The sequence below is a fragment of the Mustelus asterias genome, chromosome 10, assembly GCF_964213995.1.
Source record: "Mustelus asterias chromosome 10, sMusAst1.hap1.1, whole genome shotgun sequence".
In the NCBI taxonomy this organism is placed as follows: domain Eukaryota; kingdom Metazoa; phylum Chordata; class Chondrichthyes; order Carcharhiniformes; family Triakidae; genus Mustelus; species Mustelus asterias.
Genome location: NC_135810.1, coordinates 98038060 through 98065641, shown reverse-complemented (window position 1 = coordinate 98065641; position 27582 = coordinate 98038060). Strand labels below are relative to the sequence as shown.

The 27582-nt window shown below is 41.9% G+C and overlaps 1 protein-coding gene across 13 annotated transcripts in view; it reads left to right on the top strand.

Annotated features, from left to right (window-relative positions):
- Positions 1–1229: 1229 nt before the first annotated feature.
- The window catches only part of supt20 (SPT20 homolog, SAGA complex component), a 74830-nt gene continuing 48477 nt past the window's right edge, over positions 1230–27582 (top strand). For 8 of the 13 annotated variants that reach the window (XM_078222287.1, XM_078222285.1, XM_078222284.1 and 5 more), the window contains exons 1-12: positions 1230–1373; positions 15609–15644; positions 15755–15813; positions 15907–15973; positions 17396–17522; positions 17748–17851; positions 19231–19347; positions 22149–22202; positions 22476–22615; positions 23066–23222; positions 23325–23381; positions 26841–26912. In XM_078222287.1, coding sequence (XP_078078413.1) covers positions 1359–1373; positions 15609–15644; positions 15755–15813; positions 15907–15973; positions 17396–17522; positions 17748–17851; positions 19231–19347; positions 22149–22202; positions 22476–22615; positions 23066–23222; positions 23325–23381; positions 26841–26912 — 1005 coding nt within the window. In that variant the 5' untranslated portion in view covers positions 1230–1358. Of the gene's footprint in view, positions 1374–11662; positions 11750–15608; positions 15645–15754; positions 15814–15906; positions 15974–17395; positions 17523–17747; positions 17852–19230; positions 19348–22148; positions 22203–22475; positions 22616–23065; positions 23223–23324; positions 23382–26840; positions 26913–27582 lie in introns of all 13 variants that reach the window. The other 5 variants (XM_078222286.1, XM_078222283.1, XM_078222282.1 and 2 more) reach the window with 1 other exon arrangement.

Genomic DNA, 27582 nt, shown 5'->3' with positions numbered 1-27582 from the left:
GACCTTTGTATCTTTTTCCCGACGGAAGGAGGTGGAAGAGTGTATGTCCGCGGTGCGTGGTGTCCTTTATAATGCTGGCTGCTTTTCTGAGGCAGCAGGAAGTGTAGATGGAGTCAATGAATAGGAGGCTGGTTTGCCCGATGGACTGGGCTACATTCACAACCCTTTGTGGTTTCTTGCGGGCTTTTGGAGCATCAGTAAAAATTGGAGAGAGTTGTAGCGGACATGCCAAATTTACTTAGCCTCCTGAGAAAGTAGAGGCATAGGTGGGCTCTTTTAACTGTAGTATTGGCATGGAGGGACCAGGACAGGTTGTTGGTGATCTGGACACCTAGAAACTTGAAGCTCTCAACCATTTCCACTTCATCCCCATTGATGTAGACAGAGGCATGTTCTCCACTACGCTTCCTGAGGTTGATGGCCATCTCCTTCATTTTCCTGACATTGGAGGAAGAGATTGTCATTGCACTGATTTTCTATCTTTCCTGTACTCTGTCTCATCGTTGTTTGAGATCATCCCCACTACGGTGTCATCAGCAAACTTGAAAACCAATGTCGATGTCCTTTTGAAATTCTATACCATCCTTTTCAGTTTACAGTACTTCCAAGTTTTGCATCATCTGCAAACTTTGAAATTGTCCCCTTGCACATCAAGGTGGCATGGTGGCTTTATGGTTAGCACTGCTGCCTCACAGCGCCAAGGACCCGGGTTCAATTCCCACCTTGGGTCTGTGTGGAGTCTGCACATTCTCCCTGTGTCTGCATGGGTTTCCTCCGGATGCTCCCAGTTTCCTCCCACAGTCTGAAAGACGTGTTGGCTAGGTTCATTGGCCATGCTAAATTCTCACTCAGTGTACCCGAACAGGCCGGAGTGTCGCAACTAGGGGATTTCCACAGTAATTTCATTGCAGTGTGAATGTAAGCCGACTTGTGACACTAATAAATAAAATTAGCCAGTAGGAGTTTGAGGGTGAACACAGTTGTCTGCTGGCCATTGTGGGGGTGGGTTGGCAAGTACCCATTGTCATGATGAAAATACTTTTTAAAAGTGAAATTTGGATAATGATTAGCTGATGGCAAGTTGAAAAGTTACTGCTTGGGAATCCACTTCTTGGAGCTGGTCTTGTTTTAGCCTCTTTCTGTGGAGTTACTCCAGATGCTGTGGAAGGTCTAGCCTTGTTGCCCCTGGCAACAGACTGGGCATTTCCGGTTTCAGAGCCCCGCCCCCTGGCAGCAGACCGGAAGTTGGGTCGGACTGGGGGAAAATGGCTGCCGGGAGAGCGGCTCCTTGGCGATTCCAATGAAATTAAAGAAATAAAGCGGCCGGGCGCTGAGAAACCTCCAATAAGTGGCTGGCGATGGCACGGGAAGCGGCAAGTCAGCTTTATTTTCGTCACTGTTTGTGTGTCGGAATTTTTGGGGGGATTTGTGAGCGAGGTGGACACTTCCCCTTCCGCCCCCCCACCCACCCGGGCCCGAGACCGGGACACAGATTACCTCCAACAGCAGGCCAAAAGCACAGCGATCTCTTGCCCCAGATCCGAGATTGGGTGGCCTGGTCTCGACTCATCCACCCCCTCTGGGCTGAGGGAGGTGGCGCTGGGTTTTGAATGGGAAAAGATGGTGGGAGAAGAGGGATGGTGGTGACAGTCGGCTAGTACTTGCCCTCCCCGTCTTCTCCTTTCTGGAGAGGATGTTCAAGTATCCGAATTGTAAAGCCTACTGATTGACCCGAATAAAGGCCCCAATTTATTCAACTGACAAATAATGCAAATCCCCCCCCCCCCAAAAAAAATGTGCAGCAGATACAAACACAGGTGTGTTCTACACAATCAGAAAATGCTGGAACTCAGCAGGTCTGACAACACCTGGAGAGAGAACAGAGCCGTTTTGAGCCAGCATGACACAGAATTCCTGCAGTGCAGAAGGATGTCAGTCGGCCCATCAAGCCTGCACCGAAAACAATCCCAGTTAGGTCCTATTCCCATAACCACACACATTACCCTGCTAATCCCTCTGACATTAAAGGGCACTTTAGCATAGCCAATCCAATGAACCTGCACATCTTTGTAATGTGGAAGGAAGGAAACTGGAGCACGCAGAGGAAACCCATGCAGACATGGGAAGAATGTACAAACTCCACACAGTCACCCAAAGCCAGAATCAAACCTGGATCCTTGCGCTGTGAGGCAGCAGTGCTAACCACTGTGACAACATGCTGTCCCATCATCCTGATTCAAAACGTTGGCTCTGTTCTCTGTCCATCGATACTGTCGGACCGGCTGAGTTTTTCCAGCATTTTCTGTTTCAGATTTCGTTTCGGCATCCACAGTATCTTGCTGTTATCCGGGTGTTCCAACACCTTGGAATTTTGTTTCTGTCGGTATAAGACATCCCACGCGTCAAACCATCTCATTGAAATCCCTTCTTCTGCACTGTAGGGATTCTATACAAGGTTCTGAAGGGGCGCGTCAGGGTAGGCTCAGAGTTTTCTTCCTGGCTGTGCGATCTAGAACATGAGGGTGGTCTCTGGATAAGAGGCCAATCGTTTGACAGATGACAAACTTCTTCACTCAGGAGGATGATGTGGGTTTAAAGCTGAGGTAGACAAATTTCAGGGAATCAAGCAACATGGGGAATGGGCAGAAAAATCAGCCATGATTGTATTGAATGGCAGAACAGATGCGATAGGTTACATGGTTTACACCATGTTTGTTATTAAATTACATTATTCTCCTGCAGTAAATTGTCTTCAGTTTGGTTCTAATAATTAGCTGTAAATTAAGCAAACCCAATCTGCCCATACTTGTGATTTTGTAGGAAGGGGTGGTGCTTAAGCTACAGGAGGTGTTTAGCTATTGACAGAAATGCAAAGAAACGTGTAGTATCTGTGGTTGTTGGAGCTGAAGGAAAAGAGCGAGGGCAAGACAGCTAAGACTCACTAAGGGGTGTGGTGGAAAGGAATACCATAGATTTGAGGTAGTAGAACAGGCAAAGCAGTGATAACATGAGCTCTAGTCAGGAATAAACTGCAGTGCAATCCAAAACTGGTAGAAAAGCATATAGCTAAAAGATCCATATAAATAACAGGGTTGTAAACTTCTAGACACTGCTCCAACAATTAATCATTATACCATAGAACCAAACACAAACTGGGGAGCAGGAGATGATCATTTGGTCTCTTGAGCCTGCTCCACCATTCAATAAGATCATTGCTGATGAGATTGTGGCCTCAACTCCATGTTCTGTCTGTCCTCAATAACCTTCGACTCCCTTATTAGTCAAGAATCCATGTACCTCTGCTTTAAAAATATTCTTGACTCTGCTTCCACCGGTGTCTGGGGAACAGAATTCAAAGACTCTCAATCCTCAAATTATTTTCTCTTTTTCAGTCTTAAATGGGAGACTGGAAACTGTGTTCCCCTTAGTTCTAGTCTCTCCCACACAGAGACACTTTCAGCATCCATTCTGTCAAGTCCTCTAAGGATCTATGATTTTCCAGAGAGAATGTGATCACTTCCCCATCTCTTATATCCGTGATTTTCATTTGTGTGGGAAGTATGGCATGTTGTAGTGTGGCAAGAACCACCAATGGTTGCAGCTGCACTTAAAATGGAATTGTAGGATAAATATGGCCCTCAGTGGTGCTCTCACCATTTCTTGTTTTTTTGACTGTCCCTTTTCGTATTCCTAACCAAGTTACTAATTACACATCTCACTGGCTTACTTCATCTGTTAACTTGGAAAAGATTTTTAGTGCAAAAGGTTTGTGACTCAAAAATTTAATGCATTTGCTGCTACATACCCATCTGGAACCCAGGACCATTGCGAACATTGCTTCTATCTGCAGAAATCTCAGGCAGAACTCAAAAACTACATCAAAGTCTCCAATATATAAAAAAATTCCATTAGTGCTAAATTACTTACTACCCTCTTCATTTAGTTGGGCATATTCTCTCCCCTTCCTGCTGTATTCAGCAACATACCTGATGGTTGGTGCTATCTGTACATCCTCTCAGAAATAGAAGCATATTTGGACTCAGTCTCCTCATCATTGAATTTTTCCTTGTGCCACAATGATCAGTCACCATTAATCCAAAACCAATCGAAGTCTTATCAGCAATCCTGCCTCAGCAACAACATACCATGTCCCACAATTAAGTGGTCTTTTACTGCTGATAGCAAAAGGTAGTTAAGCTACATCTCTGCCCCAATTATTGTAGTTCTGGTCCTCTACAGGCCCTTATGGCAATCTTGATCGATTAGTTCAATGTCTATTTCATTTGACTGAGGAGAATAAGGGAATGTTTTGGGTATTTAGTTCTAAGTACTCTTGTTATCTGAACACTTCACTTAAAAAAATCATGTACTGGCAGAGGCCAATTAGCTCATATGGTTAGAGCATGGTGTCAGTCATGTCAAGGTTTGATCACTACTGGCCAACAAAGCTTCTCTCTCTCCCAAGGAGAGAGCACTTCCCAGTGTCAACAAAGCTTCTCGAGCACATTGCTTGCAGTGTTCAGATGCAATCCTTAATCGGTAACTGACACACTGCAAGAAAAATTCAGCTAAAAATCATGTACCCTGGACACATACCAGGTAAATTTCCTATACTACTTGGCACGTACCTTAGCTGTTGTATACTTGTAGTGGCAGGGATAGAGCTAGGGTAAGTGATATTTCCATCTGTTTAGAGAAGTCATCAAAAAAAATCAATAAATTACAGTTATATTTGGTATGAGAAAAGCGGTCTAACAAAATTTACCATGGAATCATTAGCTTCAGGCAGTTTTTACTATTTGGATTCTGCTATGTTGCATATATGAAATGACATAATAATTAATAGCATCATGTTCAGCCCGAGTTTCTTAACAGAGTATTCGAATGATTTTTCATGATTCCAAATTGCTAACACTTTGGTGATGAAATTATCCCTTTTAAAGGGTTTTTGATTTAAGTTTGCCCTCTAAAACTGCCAAATCCTAATACTAAAGGTTGCTGCTTTGATTGCGAAACATTAGCCCACAGAAACAATTTATAACTAGTTAGCACTGCTGCCTCATAGCTCCAGGGACCTGGGTTCAATTCCCGGCTTGGGTCACTGTCTGTGTGGAGTTTGCACGTTCTCCCTGTGTCTGCGTGGATTTCCTCTGGGTGCTCCGGTTTCCTCCCACAGTCCAAAGATGTGTGGGTTGGGTGCATTGGCCATGCTAAATTGCCCCCTTCAAGTCCCGAGATGCATAGGTTACAGGGGTAAGGCCTAGGTGGGATTGTTGTCGGTGCAGACTCGGTGGTTTGAATGGCCTCCTTCTGCAATGTAGGGTTTCTTTGATTCTATAACCTCTTCTATCCATATCAATCATTAGACTTATGAAAAATAAACAAAAATGCAATAATGTTACACAAAACTAAAAGTCAATCTTAGCTTTGGCTTCTGTACAGTGGGACAGAATCCGCTCCTACAATGGCAGTTTAAATTGAAACTAAAATTTTGATTAAAAGATACGTGTTGTGTATTTACTCCTTCCCACCTATTCTCCAGGTTGTTTGCACCAGATGTATCACTATTTTGGAGGCACTGATCTTATAAATTTAATCTTTCTATGGTCTCACTCTTCCCATTGTCTATAATTTCCACCAGTCCACAGTCTTCAGAGATAGAACATAGAACATTAAAGCGCAGTACAGGCCCTTCGGCCCTCGATGTTGCACCGACCAGTGAAACCAATCTAAAGCCCCTCTAATCTACACTATTCCAATATCATCCATATGTTTATCCAATAACCATTTGAATGCTCTTAATGTTGACGAGTCCACTACTGCTGCAGGCAGGGCATTCCACGCCCTTACTACTCTGAGTAAATAACCTACCTCTAACATCTGTCCTATATCTCTCACCCCTCAATTTAAAGCTATGTCCCCTCGTGTTAGCCATCACCATCTGAGGAAAAAGGCTCTCACTATCCACCCTATCTAATCCTCTGATCATCTTGTATGCCTGTATTTAGTCACCTCTTAACCTTCTTCTCTAACGAAAACAACCTCAAGTCCCTCAGCCTTTCCTCATACGATTTTCCCACCATACCAGGCAACATCCTGGTAAATCTCCTCTTCACCCTTTCCAACACTTCCACATCTTTCCTATAATGCGGCAACCAGAACTGTACACAATATTCCAAGTGCGGCCGCACCAGAGTTTTGTACAGTTGCAGCATGACCTCCTGGCTCCGAAACTCAATCCCTCGATCAATAAAATCTAACACACCGTACGCCTTCTTAACAACCCTTTCAACGTGGGTGCCAACTTTCAGGGATCTATGCACATGGACACCCAGATCCCTCTGTTCATCCACACTACCAAGTATCTTACCATTAGCCCAGCACTCTGTATTCCTATTACTCCTTCCAAAGTGAATCACCTCACACTTTTCCGCATTAAACTCCATTTGCCACCTTTCAGCCCAGCTCTGCAGCTTATCTATGTCCCTTTGTAACCTGCCACTTCCCTCCGCACTGTCTACAACTCCACCAACTTTAGTGTCATCTGAAAATTTACTAATCCATCCTTCTACGCCCTCATCCAGGTCATTAATAAAAATGACAAACAGCAGTGGCCCCAAAACAGATCCTTGCGGTACACCACTAGTAACTGAACTCCAGGATGAATATTTCCCATCAATCACCACCCTCTGTTTTCTTACAGCTAGCCAATTCCTGATCCAAACCACTAAATCACCCTCGATCCCATGTGTCCGTATTTTCTGCAAAAGCTTAGCATGGGGAACCTTATCAAACGCTTTACTGAAATCCATATACACCACATCAACCGCTTTACCCTCATCCACCTCTTTGGTCACCTTTTCAAATAACTCAATGTTTGTGAGGCACGACCTACTCTTCACAAAACTGTGCTGACTATCCCTAATCAAATTATTCCTTTCTAGGTGATTGTAAATCCTATTTCTTATAATCCTTTCCAAAACTTTGCCCACAACATAAGTAAGGCTCACCGGTCTATAATTACCAGGGTTGTCCCTACTCCCCTTCTTGAACAAGAGGGATAACATTTGCTATCCTCCAGTCTTCTGGCACTGTTCCTGTAGACAATGACGACACAAAGATCAAAGCCAAAGGCTCTGCAATCTCCTCTCTAGCCTCCCAGAGAATCCTAGGATAAATCCCATCCGGCCCAGGGGACTTATCTATTTATACCCTTTCTAGAATTGCTAACACCTCCTCCTTACGAACCTCAATCCCGTCCAGTCCAACAGTGTGCATCTCAGTACTCCCCTCGACAACACTCCCTCTCCTGTGTGAATACCGACGAAAAATATTCATTTAGTGCCTCTCCTATCTCTTCAGACTCCATGCACAACTTCCCACTACTGTCCTTGACTGGCCCTAATCTTACCCTAGTCATTCTTTTACTCTTGACATACCTATAGAAAGCTTTAGGGTTTTCCTTGATCCTACCTGCCAAAGGCTTCTCATGTCCCCTCCTGGCTCTTCTTAACTCTTTCTTTAGGTCCTTCCTGGCTAACTTGTAACTCTCAAGTGCCCTAACTGAGCCTTCACATCTCATCTTAACATAAGTCTCCTTCTTCCTCTTCACAAGAGATTCAACCTCCTTAGTAAACCACGGTTCCCTCACACGACTGCTTCCTCCCTGCCTGACAGGTACAAATTTATTAAGGACGCGTAGTAGCTGTTCCTTGAACAAGTTCCACATTACAATTGTGCCCATCCCCTGCAGTTTCCTTCCCCAGAGATGTCTGCACTCATCAGTCTGTATTGATTTTAATTGCTCCATCATTGGGGCCACGCCTTCAGTCAATTAGGCCCTAAGCTCTGGAATTCCCTCCGTACCTCCTTTAAGATACTTCTTAAAAGTCACTACTTTGACAAATCTTTGGGTCATCAGACCTAATACCTCCTTATATGGCTTAATGTTACATTTGTTTTATAATGCCCATGTGTATTTCTGTCAAATATCTGCCTAATTTATCTGTTTGCTGAAAATATTAAAGCTCTGCAGAGTGAGAAAGTAGATCAACAACAACTTATGAGAGGAACAGGAGAGATCACACAGTCCCGCTGTTGAGAAAACTAAGGGTGGCAATGTGTGCTTGACAAATTCAATTTTATCACTATAAGTAACTGGAAAGAAACAGTTAGAAAAAGGACTGATATAAGAGATGGATGAGACCTAAACAAAGAGAGAACAACTAAAAATCATTTAAAGCAGATAGGTAGTAGGGAGGACAGTCTGAAAGCTAGCTCCCAAGACATTACAAATCGCAAAGCAACCAATAGGTTGTATAAACAATACCAGAGTGATGTACAAGAACTAGAGACCAGGAATTGGCAGAAGGACGTGAAAGACGTCCTTCTGCCAATAGGATGTATCTACATAAATGCCAAAACATTTAGAATTGAGGGCAAGAACAATACGCTCTTCTCAAGAAGAGATAACAAGTAAGATGAATTGCTAAATGAGATGGCAATGCTGGAAAGACGAAAGAAACTTAAAACAAATGAAGTTTGTTATGGATCAGATTTATTGCAGGTACTCGGCCAACATTATGTAAAGTCTGTAATTTATGAGAGTATTACTGGACACTGATGGGGGATTAGATGACAAAGATATTAGTAAACAGTTTCATGTGTTCATAGCGGGAGGTGATGGCTTAGTGGTATTACCGCTAGACTATTCATCCAGGAACTCAGCTAATGTTCTGGGGACCCGGGTTTGAATCCCACCACGGCAGATGATGGAATTTGAATTCAATAAAAAATATCTGGAATTAAGAATCGACTGATGGCCATGAAACCATTGTCGATTGTCGTAAAAACCCCATCTGGTTCACTAATGTCCTTCAGGGAAGGAAATCTGCTGTCCTTACCTGGTCTGGCCTACATGTGACTCCAGAGTCACTCTCAAGTGCCCTCCAAGGCCAACTAAGGATGGGCAATAAATGCTGACCAGCCAGTTCCGCCCATATCCCATGAATGAATTTGGAAAAAATTCAAAAAGGAAGACAACGCATACACACAAAACTATAGACTCATTAATCCACCTTCAGTCCATGTAAGATCATGAAATCAATAATCAGGAGTAAACTTGAGAATACCTGTACAGTAATAACTTTGTTAACTGTGATCAACAGGGAGAATCCTGCCTGACCTCCCACAACTTTCAGAGTATTACCATCCTAGTGGGCTGTGGGAAACTTGACAACATTGTGTACCAAGATTTTAAAAAGGCATTTGACCATGTTCTGCACAAATGATTATAAATCACAAGAATCAAGGTAACCAGAGGAATGGATAAGGAATTGGTATACAACTGGAAAGCAACAATATTTGTTAGCGGAGTTAGTTCTAGGTAGAAGGAAACAGTGGGTTGGGTTGTTCTGAGCATGGCATTGGAAAATTTGCATCTGGCATACTGTAGCCTACTGGTTATGGTACTGAATTAGAAACTTAGAGCTTTGAGAGTTCCAACCTTGGAAAGCTGTGAAATTAAATTTAATAAATCTAGTTTGGTCTGCCAACATGTAATCTGATCCCACATTACAAAGTTGACTCTTTCTTCCCCCGAAGAAAACTAGAGATTGAGTAAATGCCTCCTTGCAAACAACTCCAACATCTCGGGAACAAATGTGTTTTTTTAAAAGTAAAGGACCTGTACAGAAACTCAGTGGTCACATTTACAAATGATACAAAACTAGGAGTGACTGAGGAAGCAACTCAGAACTTATACAATGTATTGGACAGTGTATTAACAGTTGAGTGGAAACATGGCAGATGAAATTTAATATAAACAAATATAAAGCACTACACGTAGGACGAAAAAATAAGTAACAGATATACTCCAAGGATGATGTTGAAAAAACTAAGGATGAAGCTAAAAGAAATTTAAGAGTTTTAGTGGACTCCAGGATCAGTATGTACGACCAATGCAAAACAGCAATCAATAAAGGCAATAAAATATAAGACAATCAATTATGGGAAGACATCGTTAAAATGGTTAGACTACACCTTGGGTACTGGCTCCTTTTCTGGTGGCCTGAATGTAAGGGAAATACTTAGTGCCATAGGCTTATTCCTAAGGCTGGATTTTCACAGCGTTGAGAAGATACTGCATACCTTTAAAAATGGTGAGTGGGACCCAGATGGGCAGCACAGTGGTTAACACTGCTACCTCACAGCGCCACGGACCTGGGTTCAATTACAGCCTCGGGTGACTGTCTGTGTGGAGTTTGCATGTTCTTGCCATGTTTAAGTGGGTTTCCTCTGGGTGCTCCAGTCTCCTCCCACAGTCCAAAGATGTGCAGGTTAGGTGGATTGGCCATGCTGAATTGCCCCTTAGTGTCAGGGGAATTAGCAGGGTAAATACGTGGGGTTGCAGGAATGGGACTTGGGTGGGATTTGTTGTCAGTGTGGGCTTGATGGGCCGAATGACCTCCTTCTACACTGTAGGGATTCTATAAGTCCTGCCCCCATTTCCGACAGATCCAATTTGTGGGTGTGGGGGAAAGGGGGCAGCACGTGATTCATACAAGAGGAAAATCTGAGCTCAACAGGGCCATTTGAACTTAATGCTGAGTTCAAACTGCAATATTACCTTAGGTCAAAGGAATTAAATTCAGACTGGTAAATGTGAGGAAATTCTGCTTGCGTAGACAAATTGAAAAAAAATACGTGAATGCTGAATTGGAGGAGCTTCAAGACCTTTTTGGTGTATAAACTTGATTATGATCACATGTACAGGAGATTCACCCAGTCCCCATTAACTCCAATTTTACTGGAGCTTCTTGGTGGGCACATTTGGTGGAATGATGCCATGATAGCACAGGCAGTCACACTCACCCTAAACCTGGAATTCAATTCAGATCTTATTCAATGAAAGATGTAATAACGTAGGTGGCAGAATGGTCCTGGCATAACTCAAAGTGAGTATTGGTAATTAGGCTGTTGGTTAGTAAATGCCATTTGATGGTGCCATTGATGACAATTATAAAAATTCCAAATAACCAAATCACCATATAATAAATCCCATAATTGGTGGTGCCATTGGGAAATGTTGACTCAGCCAGGGAAGTGCTTTTACACAGGAAGATTAAATCAGCAGGAGAATTGGGTGGTTCCATTCCTGAACATCTGCAAAGTGCTGGCTGAAGTGTTACCTAAAGAATGATGTGAAGGAGCCATTTTAGACTGTAACTTATTTAAATACGCAAAATGAACATGTAACTAGTAATTCATCCATTTCAGATATAAATAATTGATCTTTCTCATGCTAATGGACGCTTCCTGACATTAGAGGTGCTACATCAGTACAAGTTGTTGTTGTTTTAATGCTTCGTGAAAGTCCTGCAAAACTTGCACATTCTCCTTGTGTCTGTGTGGGTTTCCTCCGGGTGCTCCGGTTTCCTCCCACAGTCCAAAGATGTGCGGGTTAGGTTGATTGGCCAGGTTAAAAATTGCCTCTTGGAGTCCTGAGATGCGTAGGTTAGAGGGATTAGCGGGTAAATATGTGGGGGTAGGGCCTGGGTGGAATTGTGGTCGGTGCAGACTCGATGGGCCGAATGGCCTCCTTCTGCACTGTAGGGTTTCTATGATTCCTATGAAAACAATGAATTAATTTTGCTTTCAACAGAGTTTGAAGTCTGTTGGAGAGTCATGACTTTATGCCTACATTCGTGATTTCAGTTCGCATGCCTGAGTTCTGATTCTTTTCATAATGGTGAGTTTTGTGCAGTTAAACAGCTTTCCTGTGAACTTGTGAATTGTATTGTAACTAATTGGCACCCATTTGTCGATTGCGAACATCTTTATTTAAAATTAGTTATGAGAAAGAAACTAATGTTTTAGAAAACTATCAGTCATTGTACTACACTTGTACAAATTTTTTGAGCTGTGTAACATGGTTAGAATGTTGAATGTTGCCTTTTACAGCAAAAAGAGATAAAATTGAAATTTGATGTCTGGTCTTGTTCTTTAAAATTTTAGTTATGAGCTGATTTTGGGTGGGAGCAGCTACTTAGTTAGGAGGTATCAGAATGTGAGAATATTAGTTTTAAAATACATTTTTAAGCTAACTTGGCGTTGGCGAGCACAAGCTAACTTTTCACTTCTGCACTTGTCAATTCACACTGGAACTGGAGATAAGATGAAAGTGTTCTCTGCTAGTTGTAGGGTTAGTTGTGAAATAGTTTCAGTAAGCCTTAACTTATTTCCAAGGGGATGTGCATCTACTGCAGAAAATTGTCCAAAATTGGAATTAAAGTAAAGTATAGTCTAAACAGAATATGCAAGATGGAAAAGTTAGTAATGGTACTTTGCCAGCAAGGAAGCTAAGGTATATAATTGTGCAGTAAAGACAAGCTTATCACAGCCTTTAAAGGCAGGCTACCTGGTTGTATTTGATGCAGCCTGTGTGCATGCAAATTAGTTTTTCCGTTTCCTATACTGTTTGTGGGTGGAAAGATTCACATTGTTAAGCTAGTGGCCTCAAGAAGGAATCTGTTCCTCAATTCAGCCACTTTCCCTCCAGGTCCATCATCTGTGAGATGCCTGTGCCCCACTTGGGCAACTGCTCACCGCCTCTGGAATCTTCATTCATCCCCGTCGAGTAAAGAATCTTTGACCCCCTTGTTTGTGAGCTTTTCATGCAGGCTTGTAGAGGTGCAGCTTCCCTCCTTTTGGTCTTTCGCCTTCCATGTTTTGACTTCTTCATCCACCTCCTTGCCCCTCTGCCTACCATCTGTGCACTGTTTGAGAGCAGATATCCACTCCATCTGACGAAGGAGCAGTGCTCCGAAAGCTTATGGTATTTGCTACCAAATAAACCTGTTGGACTTTAACCTGGTGTTGTGAGACTTCTTACTGTGCTTACCATCATGAGCACAGTGCTATCCAGGTAGATGCTAGTGTGTGGCACCGAGGGAAGGAGAGCCCTGTGCTCCCCAACCCCAGGTGCAGTCCTGAATTGAGACAGTGACACGAGGGTCCTTGGGTCCAGCAGCACGGTGCTGTCCATGAAGACAGCTCGGCATGGAGTTGGCGTGCAGAAACCAGTGTACCCCAGCAGAGTAGTGAACAGCTCATCAGGAGTGCACAGCACTAAGACAGAAAGCTTTTTTGCACTCACCTCGGAATTTCTGGGCTGATTACGGAGCACCTTAGTGCTCTCTTCAACAATCAGGTTTGACGCCAGTGTTATTTCCCATGGGTATGACACAAGATTGGAAGGCCTGATGGGACACCAGCAGGATGTTCGACCTGCAATTACTACCTGCAATTACTACCCCCCCCTCCGCCCACCACAGGTGAGTTGGGAGAATTTTGGTCTCAAGATTGGTGGAGTAGTGGATGAGGTGGAGGGCTGTTGTAGGCTGCAAAGAGACATAGATAGGATGCAAAGCTGGGCTGAAAAATGGCAAATGGAGTTTAACCCTGATAAATGTGAGGTGATTCATTTTGGTAGGACTAATTTAAATGTGGATTACAGGGTCAAAGGTAGGGTTCTGAAGACTGTGGAGGAACAGCGAGACCTTGGGGTCCATATCCACAGATCTCTAAAGGTTGCCACTCAAGTGGATAGAGCTGTGAAGAAGGCCTATAGTGTGTTAGCTTTTATTAACAGGGGGTTGGAGTTTAAGAGCCGTGGGGTTATGCTGCAACTGTACAGGACCTTGGTGAGACCACATTTGGAATTGTGTGCAGTTCTGGTCACGTCACTATAAGAAGGATGTGGAAGCGCTGGAAAGAGTGCAGAGGAGATTTACCAGGATGCTGCCTGGTTTGGAGGGTAGGTCATATGAGGAAAGGTTGAGGGAGCGAGGGCTGTTCTCTCTGGAGTGGAGGAGGCTGAGGGGAGACTTAATAGAGGTTTATAAAATGATGAAGGGGATAGATAGAGTGAACGTTCAAAGACTATTTCCTCGGGTGGATGGAGCTATTACAAGGGGGCATAACTATAGGGTTCGTGGTAGGAGGTACAGGAAGGATATCAGAGGTAGGTTCTTTACGCAGAGAGTGGTTGGGGTGTGGAATGGACTGCCTGCAGTGATAGTGGAGTCAGACATTTTAGGAACATTTAAGCGGTTATTGGATAGGCACATGGAGCACACCAGGATGATAGGGAGGAAATAGCTTGATCTTGGTTTCAGATAAAGCTCGGCACAACATCGTGGGCCGAAGGGCCTGTTCTGTTCTATGTTCTAACTAAATTGCCACTATCAGGGAGACTCTGCAGCCTATTAAATTTCTAACATTTCCCATTCTGTCCCAGTCAGATTATCTATGCCTTTGCCTTCGCATTGAACTGTTCTAATCATAGAAATCATAGTAACCCTACAATGCAGAAGGAGGCCGTTCGGCCCATCGAGTCTGCAACGACCACAATCCCACCCAGGCCCTACCCCCACATATTTACCCGCTAATCCCACTAACCTACGCATCTCAGGACTCTAAGGGGCAATTTTTAACCTGGCCAATCAACCTAACCTGCACATCTTTGGACTGTGGGAGGAAATCGGAGCACCCGGAGGAAACCCACGCAAACACGAGGAGAATGTGCAAACTCCACACAGACAGTGACCCAAGCCGGAATTGATCCCGGGATCCTGGAGCTGTAAAGCAGCAGTGCTAACCACTGTGCTACCGTGCCGGCCCAACAACTGTGCTACCGTGCCGCCCATCTCCATCCACCCTCTACAGACCATAAAATTCAGATAATCCAAAACCTTTCCATTAGGATCCTTCTCTCCTGAAAAGCCAACTCTTTGACTCAGCCTTTCATCATATTTGGTAATATCTCTTTTGTGTCCGGTTTTTTGCTGGTAATTAGATACATTTGCTTGAAAGCATGTTAAATTGTGCATCAGTTTCTGGCATGTTAGGTCTTCACTAATTTCCATATTCAGGTTGACCCAGCACTATTTCCGCACCAGGTAACACATTGGGTTTTGATGAAAGCAGCTTATGTATGCTAAGTTTCTCAGTGGTATTCTACCGTGAACTTGGTTCTTAAGATTTAAAAAATAAATTCTCATTCTGTAATCTAGAATTATTTTCGCTGAATTGAATACTCATTCTCTCACTCCGATTCTTACAATTATTTGGTTTATACAGATCTACTTTCATATTTCTGAAAAGTGGTGTTTCAGTTAGATTATGCATTGGTCCTGCTGAAAACTGGACCACCCATAGTCTATATAATGTTGCCATTTGGATTCAGTTATAATCTAGTAATGGATTTGAAGCAATAATTTCCAGTGAATCACATGTAACCAGTGAAATCACTTGTAAAATTGGTGCTTCCTGCATGTGGAAGAAGAATTTTGTGGGGCTTTGGGAGGGAAACAATCAAGTAGAGGATTTTGATTTCCTATTTTAGATAAATATATGTAAACAGCATAAATAACCTGGTCTTTGGATTATTTTCTTGGAGGTTCCCATTAAAGCAATGTATCCATCATTGGGATGCCCAAAAAATTGGCATACACACGGGAAGTTCCAGAAACAAAATCCTAAAACTATGGATTTCATGTTGCTTAGTATCTTTAAAATTCCTTAGTAAAATCATTTTTTTTCTGCAGTATCGCGCTTTGGAGTATGCATTGGACCGTGCAGAGGTGAGTCACCTACAGCAACACATCTATTCTGCTGTATATCATTTCACTGCAACTCTTATTTATACCTGTTACTCGGTGTTTCAGCATATATAATAATTTTTTTTTTGTAGTACATCATTGGATGTGCCAGGCAACGACCTCCAAAAAGAAGGCATTCATCTAGTGGAAGGTGGTGTTCTGTAACTAAAATATTTTAAAGTTAAATGTATATTAATGACTTGCGCAGCTTCAAAAACTTGAATTTTAAAACTTGTTATTTTAGGAAATCTGTACATCAGAAATTGTACGACTTGTACATGGAAGAATGTGAAAAAGAGCCAGAGCTTAAGGTATGCATACTTCATGCACCAATCCATAATTCCTCTATTAGTTATTTTGGCCTGCTTGAAAATTTATAAAAAAGCATTTTTAAAACCATTAAGAATTGAAATTCATTTCTTACTTGTCAATTGAACAGAAAAATAGAAGTTTAGTAAACCGTAGTCAACAAGTAGAAGAAAGGAATAACATACCTAGCTTCTCTTTTTGCTTTAGTTTCTACTTTAGTGGTTTCATTGGCCTGGCTCTCCAAATGCCCACGTAAAATGCTAAATGTGACTCATTTTTTGAAATGGTTAAACCCATATTTGGACCTTGTTAAAAGTCTTATGAATCCTGAAAACATAGTTCTATTTTAGTTCATTAAGGCATTGTACTCCCTGATGGCTTCATGAGTGCCTGCTTTGAATAAATCAAACCATAATAATTGAAAAGGTCCCAGGCTCAATTCCTGATTTGTCCTCAGTTAAGTGACCTCAGTTGTTGGGATTCTACGATTCTTTTGTGTCAGAATGACTAAAATTGGCAAAAGTTCCACTTCTGCTTTTTATCTGGGGACCTCTGCCTGAAGTACAAGTGAAGATTTTGAGGCAAGGATAGTATTGATGCTGAGATTAGAAGGGTTAAATTATTAGGGCAGGTTACGTAACCAACCTTTTATTTTCTTGAGGGAAAAGAGTTAAGAGGTGATCTAATCAAGGTATTTAAGATGACCAAAGGATTTGACAGGATGGACAGAGAGAAGTTATTTATTTTGGTAGGGGAATCCAGGGAACAAGGGAGCATAACCTTAAAATTACACCTAGACTTTTCAGGAATGATTTTCAGGAAGGTTTCACAGAGGGTAAGGAAAACTAGAACTCTCCCCAAAATGTTAGCGAGGCGAGAGTAATTGCAAGTTTCAAAACTGAAGTTGATACATTTTTGTTGGGCAATGGTATGAAGGTGTATGCAACCAAGAAACATAGATGAAGTTAAGACGCAGAGCAGCATGGACTAATTGAACAGGTTTGAGGGGTTGAAGGTTGACTCCTATTGTCAAGACTCATGTAAAGAACCATGACAAAGCATTAGTGATTGCTTGAACAATGACTCACAAGGAGACAACATATTAAGGAGAGGAGAATTGGTGAAAAAAAATTTATAAGGAAAGAAATGGTTGAGTGATATGACAATAGCAATGATAACTGCTGTCTGTTCCTTTGGTTATTTTAGCACTCTGATAAAATGGTGTAGCCAGCAAGTGCAGTATTTCGTTATTTTAATGTTCTTAACAAAATATATGCCTGTAAGTGCAATATTTACAAATAGCTGCATCAATTTTGTAAAGGGTATACTAAAGATATAACTTAATACGAATAGTGAAAATCAGATTTTGCCATACAGCTGAATTTGATATTTGCATAAAATGTCAATGTATTATTAATTTCCAGAAATTAAGGCGAAATGTGAACCTGCTGGAGAAACTGGTTATGCAAGAACGAGTGTCATGTCTTGTTATAAATCTATATCCTGGAAATGAAGGTTATTCCCTGATGCTCCGAGGGAAAAATGGATCAGGTACCATTGCATAATATTTGTTGACTATTGATCATAAATGCTTTCCAAGTATCCTCAAGAAATTATCCTTGCAATTTTATTATTGCAAACAAAACCTTTCATCTGGCTTCTTGCAGATGAGTGCATTTGGTAGGCTTTATTCCATTGCCTGTGTGTTTAAAGTAAGGTATCTTGCATTGTAAATTTTTTAATCTTGCAGTTTTTTTTAAATCTTACTAACTTCAGATTCAGAAACAATTCGGTTACCTTATGAGGAGGGAGAGTTGCTAGAATATTTGGATGCAGAGGAGCTACCACCCATTCTTGTAGATCTGTTGGAAAAATCTCAGGTGAGGTAAAATATGTACAAGACATGATCAAAATAACTCCGGTGTAATTCTTTGGAGGAGGAACATTAGAAAATTCCCTCTGACACCGAACAAAATAATTTGGCTTATGCGGGATAGGTATTTCGCCTGTACCACACATGGTTTTGGTAGCAGTTTGGGAATGTGTCGAGGGGGCGAGCTTGGGGAGTTGGGGACGTGGTGCTGCCTCAGTGTATCTGAGGACTCCCATCAAATAGACATCTGACGTTCTGGGGCTGAATTAACCCCTAAAGTTAAAACTACAATCCATCACAAAAGACTTGTTTGCCATTGGCACAGAAGTCTACCAGTGTAGAGATATAAGAAGGTTAGATTTTTGAATTTTGCTTTTTGTTGGCCCAAGCATTCTCCCGCTTCCCCTCTTGGAGTGACAGAATGAAGCACTAAAATTTCAATCACCTCATTCCGTGGGTTTTTGATGGAGTCAAAGTCAGGGAAAAGCAGCTGACCAAAGTACTACCTCGATGAACATCTGATGGCACAATTGCCCTGCAGAGAGTATTCCTTGGAAAAGAACAACTGTTCTGCAACCATTAAATGGCTGATTAGCCTTTAATAGACTGGGGGTGGAAATACTACTGTGCCTCAGGAACAGGAACCTCCGAGAGCTGCTGTCCAATTGGAGGCTGACAAATTTCCAGTGCCAGCAGGGCCGATGGGCATGTAGGTCATTTTCAGTCCTAGACTCAGGTGATGAAGGGACTTGCGACACTGGAATCCATTTGAGGTGTTAGGGGGAGGTCTCTCCAGGGCCAAGTAGGCCAACCCTGTAGAGAGAGATTGCGGTACAGGCCAAAAACTTACACCCCTGCACCCAGCCCACTGGTAGGTGGGCAGTCACACAATCACAATCTCTACCACCTCTCTCTCTCTCTCTCTCTCTCTTTCCCCTCCCCCCCCAATGTTGCTTGGCAGTAATTAAGACATGGCACCTTTAAAAAATATGCATACACTTGACTAGGCAAATCCTAACTTTTAGTGTGTTTCTTGATAACATTCGTGTAACTGCTGCAACTTGACGCCCCTCCATGTGTTTGAATGCTGAGTCTCATGGTGCGATACTGCTACAGTGAAGCTTCTGGGGGAGCAAGGCAACTCTGAAAGCATCTTGCTGATTTCTGCATTTGACTATGCATGTGAGTTTGCCAGAAAATGCTGTCCGATTTACTCCTCTGTAATGGCGAGTTCCGATAGCCTCACCATTATTTCTGCAGCAAAATCCATGCATTGATTTAGCCATTTGATCAGACTCCATCCAAATTTGTTTTTGATTTAAAATCAGCACCTATTTGTTAAATCAATGTTGACTTTGTTCGATTATAAATGTATTTTCCTTTTAGGTGAATATTTTTCACTGTGGATGTGTTGTAGCTGAAGTACGAGATTATCGGCAGTCTGGTCATATGAAAGTCCCTACATACCAAAGCAGGCATATATTGCTTCGGCCCACAATGCAGGTAATAAATTGTGTTTGATGTTAAATATTATATTCTCCCTCTCTCATTTCACTCCCACTGCCATCACAAATGCAACTTACTTTTAATGAGGTTAGCATTATATCTTTCCAAAATAGTTCCTGAAATCCTAACTGTTATATTTTTTGTCTGTCTTTGCAGAAGGCATTATAATGCCGGAATGCAACTGAATCTCCAGTACCCTCCCAAGCAACTGTTTTTCATGTGTGAACCCATAGCATAGTGTATGTGGACTATTTCAGGATGTAGAATTAAGGATAATGGATTGTGTAAATACTTCCCTGCCTAGAATATTTTTTTGATTTGATTTATTATTCTCACATGTATTAACGTACAGTGAAAACGATTGTTTCTTGCGTGCTATGCAGACAAAGCATACGGTTCATAGAGAAGGAAACGAGAGAGTGCAGAATGTAGTGTTACAGTCATAGCTAGGGTGTAGAGAAAGATCAACTTAATGCAAGGTAAGTCCATTCAAAAGTCTGACGGCAGCAGGGAAGAAGCTGTTCTTGAGTCGGTTGGTACGTGACCTCAGACTTTTGTATTTTCTTCCCGACGGAAGAAAGTGGAAGAGAGAATGTCCAGGGTGCGTGGGGTCCTTAATTATGCTGGCTGCTTTGCCGAGGCAGTGGGAAGTGTAGACAGAGTCAGTGGATGGGAGGCTGGTTTGTGTGAAGGATTGGGCTACATTCACAACCTTTTATAGTTCCTTGCGGTCTTGGGCAGAGCAGGAGCCATACTAAGCTGTGATACAACCAGAAAGAATGCTTCCTATGGTATATCTGTAAAGGTTGGTGAGAGTTGTCGCTGACATGCCAAATTTCCTTAGTCTTCTGAGAAAGTAGAGGTGTTGGTGGGCTTTCTTAACTATAGTGTCGGCGTGGAAGGACCAGGAGGACAAGTTGTGGGTGATCTGGACACCTAAAAACTTAAAGCTCTCGACCCTTTCTACTTCGTCCCCGTTGATGTAGACAGGGGCATGTTCTCCTTTACGCTTCCTGAAGTCGATGACAATCTCCTTTGTTTTGTTGACATTAAGGGAGAGATTATTGTTGCCGCACCAGTTCACCAGATTCTCTATCTCATTCCTGTACTCTGTCTCGTCACTGTTTGAGATCCAACCCACTACGGTGGTGTCGTCAGCAAACTTGAAAATCGAATTGGAGGGGAATTTGGCCACGCAGTCATAGGTGTATAAGGAGTAGAGTAGGTGGCTGAGAACACAGCCTTGTGGGACACCAGTGTTGAGGATGATCGTGGAGGAATTGTTGTTGCCTATCCTTACTGTTTGTGGTCTGCGAGTTCGGAAGTTCAGGGTCCAGTCGCAGAGGAGGTGCCAAGGCCCTGGCCACGGAGTTTGGAGATGAGTTTCGTAGAAATAATGGTGTTGAAGGCTGAGCTGTAGTCAATATATAGGAGTTTGACATAGGTGTCCTTGTTGTCTAGGTGTTTCAGGGTTGAGTGCAGGGCCAGGGAGATGGCGTCTGCTGTGAACCTGTTGCGGCGATAGGCAAACTGTAGTGGATCCAGGTACTCCGGGAGGCTGGAATTGATTTGTGTCATGACTAGCCTTTTGAAGCACTTCATAATGATGGATGTCAGAGCCAATAATCAAGAATTATTTTTCCTCACACTATCCTCTGGGTCCCAAAAAAATAAGGCCATTATCCAGGTGAGCAACTGCTCAGTTTTGATAAGATAAGTTGTGGTGGTTCATATTCTGCCCTGTTTAAAGTAGCCACCTCAATAGTACAAGTTTATGTTGGGGAGTCAGTTAGCTCAACGGGCTGGATGGTTGATTCATGATTCAGAGCAACAACAGCGCAGTTCAATTTCAGTACCAGCTGTAGTTATTCATGAAGGCCTGTCTTCTCAATCTTGCCGCTTGCCTGAGGTGTGGTGACCTTTAGGTCATCTGGGACTATGGCGACATTACCTTCATCTTTACAAGTTTAATGTTGTAGAAAAATCCTGCGGTTTGAATTTGTTGTATGAGTGTTTCAGCTATGTTCCAGAATGGGGGACCACCATGATGTTTGCTGGAAAATGTGTTGAGTTAAAACAATGCACGTACAGCTTTGTTATTTCAAGTGATCTTTTTTCAAGATGCAGAATAATAAACTTGTTCTTGAGAGCCAGCGGATGCTCCATACAGCAGAGCCCCTTTGCCTAAACCCTTTCTAAAAACGTTAAACAGAGTATTAAACTTAAAAAAAAGTGATATGATTGATTAAGGATGGGTGGCAGGGCAGAAGATTGGATAGAAAGTTAAAAAGCAGCAAAGCATGACTGAAAGATTAATAAGGAGGAAAATATTAGGATCCCAGAGAAAGCTATATTAAAACCAGGTAGCAAGAGTTTTGATAGATCAGGAGTTCCTAAACTGGGTTCCACGGCATGTGACTTCAATGACCAAATAAGAATAAATAATATTCTTATTTGGTCATAGCATTCACATGACATAATGCAGACGTAAGTGATTGCTGATCAAATAAAATAAATTCACAAATAGAAACTTAGGATAATGACAGTTTGTGTATTTTTCTCAAGCCAAACTGTAGGTCAAAGTCAGCAAAAGCTTACATTCTTTACTTTAGTTTAATTGTTAGTTAACTTGGTATACGGTGATTGTGTCATTTAATGATTTCATCATGCTTTCTTTTCTATATGTTGTAATATTATGCTCAACTTGCCTGTTTGATGCCCATCTTGAAATTGTACAATTTCCTAACCTGTAAAATATAGTTGTTGTACCACACCAACCTTTATACTTCTTTCTGCAGACCTTGATTTGTGATGTACATGCAATAACAAGTGACAACCACAAATGGACACAGGTAAATTTTGCAGCATCCAACTTACCTGTGTCATGGTAAATCTATTTAATGGAAATATTCATTTAATAAACTTTCATGTATAATTATCCCTGCTGAAGGCCATGGAACAAAATCACAAGACAGTTTCGGAATTTCTTCAGATAGTATAGACATGCTTGTTCACTGTGGCCACTTTTTGAAAATTTAACTATCCAATTTGATGGGAAAAATGTTGGGTTAAAACAGTGCAGGTACATCTATGTTACATCAAGTTGATTTTTTTTCATAATGCAGGATGATAAGCTTGTTCTTGAGAGCCAGCTGGTGCTCCATACAGCAGAGCCCCTTTGCCTAGACCCTTCCTTCACTGTAACATGCACAACCAACAGACTTGTCTATAACAAACAGAAGATGAACACTAGACCAATGAAAAGGTGGGTGTTATCAATCATGTGGTAAAGTTTTATTTTGATGTGCTACAGTTATTCAAAACCTCTCGCTCTCAATTATAGCTGTCTGAGTATGAAAATATATTCTTTTAAACTTGCACACTATTTGAAATAAACTCTAAATCATTCTACTTTGTATGAGAGATGTATCTAATTCTTAAAATAAATGCCTCTCTATATTTTTATTTTCTGATCCACAACCAATCCAAATCCATTAAACCTAAATATTTGCATCAAGACAGGAGGTGGTCAGAGACAGATAAGCAAGTTTTTTTTTGTTGTTGATGATTTGTGCAAATTAACATGAAGTTTCTGTCCATGCAATAATTTATATTTCTCATTGATTGTGCAGCATGGTGTACTATGTTTTTGAACTCTGATTACTGGTTATTAATTTGGGTCATTCTAAGTGTTGACTGTGGCTACCTTCAATAGGTGTATGAAGCGGTACTCCCGGCCAGCATTGAATAGACAACAGGAGATAACCCAATTCACAGCGCCACCTCATCTCAAACTGTTTGATTATCTACAAAAAAGAAAGGAAAGAAAGCCAGTACCACCCATTGACCTAAAGATTTCGAGAGCTGGAAGTGTATGTTCCATTTTTATTTTTTCTAATTGTCTGCTTATATTAATTTATTGTTTTCTATTGCACAATGTTCTAACATGAGTTCTTTTTCCCTCTTTTTGTAAGTGTGTTGATATGTGGAAGCAAAATCCATGCCAGCTTACCGTGCCATCTGAAATTGATGTAAGTGTGCTTTCTTTGGAGTTCATCCAGAATGTTGTCTAATTAATCTCCAGAAATTGCTGCAAAATAGTTTGATTTATTATTGTCACATGTATTGATATACAATGAAAAGTATTGTTTCCTGCGTGCTATACAGATAAAGCATACTGTCCATAGAGAAGGAGAGAGTGCAGAATATAGTACAGTCATAGCTAGGGTGTAGAGAAAGATCAACTTAATGCGAGGTAGGTCCATTCAAAAATCTGATAGCACCAGGGAATAAGCTGTTCTTGAGTCAGTTGGTGTGTGTCCTCAGACTTTTGTATCTTTTTCCCAGTGGAAGAAGGTGGAAGAGAGTATGTCCAGGATGCGTGGGGTCCTTGATTATGCTGGCTGCTTTGCTGAGGCAGTGGAAGCGTAGACAGTGTCAGTGGATGGGAGGTTGGTTTGAGTGATGGACTGGGCTTAGTTCACGGCCCTTTGTAGTTTATTGCAGTCTTGGACAGGGCAGGAACCATACCAAACTGTGATACAACCAGAAAGAATGTTTTCAATGGTGCATCTGTAAAAGTTGGTGAGAGTCGTAGTAGACATGCCAAATTTCCTTAGTCTCCCGGGAAAGTAGAGGTATTGATGGGCTTTCTTAACTATAGCGTCGGCATGGAGGGACCAGGACAGACTGTTGGTGATCTGGACACCTAAAAACTTGAAGTTCATGATGCCTATCATTAATAGTGTGTTTTTAAAAGAATACAAACCAGCAATACGTGATGTTAATAACCCAGCCAACGTTAAATGCTAGGATTTTGCAAATTACAAAAGGAAAACTTGGAATGCCAGTTCCTAACTATTTGTTTTTCAATTTGGTATAATGTGAGGAAAGATGTAAAGACCAATGGGGAAGGTCTCAGCCTTGCTGTAATAATTAAGCAAAATACATTTTATTAAATGCAAAACACAGAAGAAGACAGGCAATTGAAGATAAAACCCCTTATTACAATAATGGCTACACACATCACTGAATTGACTCAGCTCAAAATCCCTCTAATTTCCTAAACTCGGAGCTAAATCTCCCCAAACAATATCCAGTAGGTTTAAACAAAATCCAGCAAAAGTTACCACACTCAACACCTATATCTCTTTTGGGAATTGCTTCTGGTTTAGGACAGGAACAACTGGCAGCTTAAACAAGATTCCCCATGCAATGGCTTGTTTGGAGTGAACACAGATTCCTGCTGTGTGTGTGGCTGTAATCTTGAATCAGCTTTGCTCAGCTTAACTCCGTGTTTTGCAGCAGTAGAGGTAGCTCAGCATCGGCCGCAGGCTGGATCTTTCAGGCTCGCCAATGCCTACAGCTTTTTCCATTGCTCACCCATCCCGCTGCCAGGGAACCCGCCATAGGGGCTTGCATTCGGCAAGACATAAAGATCTTGCTGGCGGGTAGGGCCAGAAAATCCCACCCAATAAAGTCACAAGATTCCACTTTTACTATTTTTACTTTGGTGAACCAAACAGTCATCACTAGCTATCTCATACTTTAACAACAGGAATTAATGAGGTAAACATGCATTAACAGGCAAACTGTGGTCAAACACAGCACAAACTGCACATCAAATGGCAGACAATACCAGGACAGTTACCCTGAACTTTCTCAGCAACCCTGACATCAACGATCACTGTTGAGTCTCAAAATTCTTTAAAACTTTGTCTTCCTCCTGAGGGATTTTAGCTCCTTTCTTTTGAAGATCTAGCCTCTGATTTCCCTCAAAAGCTAATCCAACTCCAACTGCCCAACGAATACTCGCCTCTTAGGTGCTCAGTCTCTTCTCCCAAGACTGTTTCCACTGAATTCATAAGGCTGCACCTAGCATTTAATTACCAGCACGATTCTAATTCTAGTTGCTCTTGAGTAGAATCCCACTACTGATGGGCTTCTTTGGCCCCAACTCCTAGCAGCCAACGGCTGCTGTTCACTTTGGCTTCACTGGGCTGTTGGCTGCCCTGGGCTTCTCTTAACCTCTTATCTTTACAGTAGCACAAAGCTAGCAATCTTCTGATGCTTCCCCCAGCTCCTGACTCGCCTGAGGGTGGCACGATGGCACAGCGGTTAGCACTGCTACCTCACAGCACAGGGACTGAGGTTCAATTCCAGCCTTGGTTGACTGCCTGTGTGGAGTTTGCACGTTCTCCCTGTGTCTGTGTGGGTTCCCTCCGGGTGCTCTGGTTTCCTCCCACAGTCCAAAGATGTGTGGGTTAGGTTGTTTGGCCATACTAAATTTCCCCTTAGTGTCAGGGGATTAACAGGGTAAAGGCATAGTGTTATGGGGATAGTATGGGGTGGGATTGTAGTTGATGCAGGCTCGATGGACCCAATGGCCTCTTTCTGCACTCTAGTAGATAAAAATCATAGAAACCCTACAGTACAGAAAGAAGCCATTCGGCCCATCGAGTCTGCAACGACCACAATCCCACCCAGGCCCTACCCCCATATCCCTACATATTTTACCCGCTAATCTACGCCTCCCAAGATTCTAAAGGACAATTTTTAGCAAGGCCAATCAACCTAACCCGCACATCTTTGGACTGTGGGAGGAAACCGGAGAACCCGGAGGAAACCCACGCAGACACGAGGAGAATGTGCAAACTCCACACAGACAGTGACCCAAGCCGGGAATCGAACCCAGGTCCCTGGAGCTGTGAAGCAGCAGTGCTAACCACTGTGCTACCGTGCCGCCCTAAATAGTGATTCCAGAATTCTCTCTGCCCCTCAAACTTGTAGGTGTGGCCTGTTAATGTCTCCCAACAGAGTTCTGCTCCCTACCCTGAGGCAGGATTGAATGCATCAACCCTGGGTATATTCTGTACCTTAAATTTAACAATCTCCAGTCAACCACAGGTGCCAACTGACATAAATCCAAAAATATAGATTTTCCCACAATTGTTGTGCTGATAATCAAAAAACAAGAACTCACTATCGTATGTTTAGTTTTCTAGAGTCAACCTTCCCAAACTCTTCAAAAATCATGTAAAAGTTATATTGCAACAGATTTTGCATCTGGTGGCTGTAAAATTGAATTTTCACAATCTAATCTAGGCAACAGATTATCTCAGTGTGTCAACAGCACCTTTAACTTGAGCCCCATGTTGATGCATAATATAATGACAATTAATACGCAATAATTCTTTGACTTCTTTATAGTGAAAAGTACATGTTCAGTTTTGCAGTTTAACTGGAGTTTCAGACTTTTTGCATATTAGAATTTGACAGCTGTTTGTGACCCCCGAAACCGACCATTTGGGAAATGTGTACAATTGATGCAGTTCACTTGCATTCAGTTTGGGGCAGATTGTAGCAGATTTTTTATTCTTGTGGTGGGAGAGTGACTCATTGAATGGTTTCTTACAGTAAAGCTTACAAAGTGAAAAACTCTTCTGTTTTCTCTTCATTAATTCTGGTTTCAAATTTGTCACTTGCTCCAGGTGGAAAAGTATGCAAAGGTGGAAAAAGCTAGCAAATCTGATGACTTGCAAACAGCTGTCTGGCCAACCCATGTACGTACCTCGGTTTTTTTGGCTTCTTGAAAAATCTTGTGGGACTTGTTCAGCCACCATGGAATTTCCAATTACAGTGCTTCTAATTGCAGTGATTTATTACACTGGGAATGTGAGACAAAATAGTCACGTGCCTCCTTCTAATTCAGCTTTATGTATTTATTGAAAGTGACATTTTTCAAAATCATTTTAAGCATATTATCCCATAATTTATTATTACAAAAATAAAATTACAAATTTGAAGGAAATAAATGTTACAAAGATTGAAAGGTGATTATAAGCAAGTATTTACTCTGTATGGTCAATTGCAAATGTTCGGTTGGACAAATGACTACATCCGAAATTTGTTTTTGATTAAATCTCCCTATACAACGGCTTGTATAATTGAATGAGAGTATAGACATTTACTTCGGGGAGGGTGGATTTTCCACTCTAATTTTTAGGGGGTGGGAACAGCAGAGTGGGCAGAAATAGTGTGGGAGTCCCAGTAGTGTGGCCTTTGCGCAAGTGGGATTTCCCCAATCAATTGTTCCCGCTCCCCATTCATGACATAACAGAAATCACAAATTTAAAATTTGGGATCCCTATTTGCATCAGTTTAAAGATCATCAGCCCTCTACACCTGATAGTCCATTCACGTTAAATTGTCCATTCGCATCAGTGTGCCTGA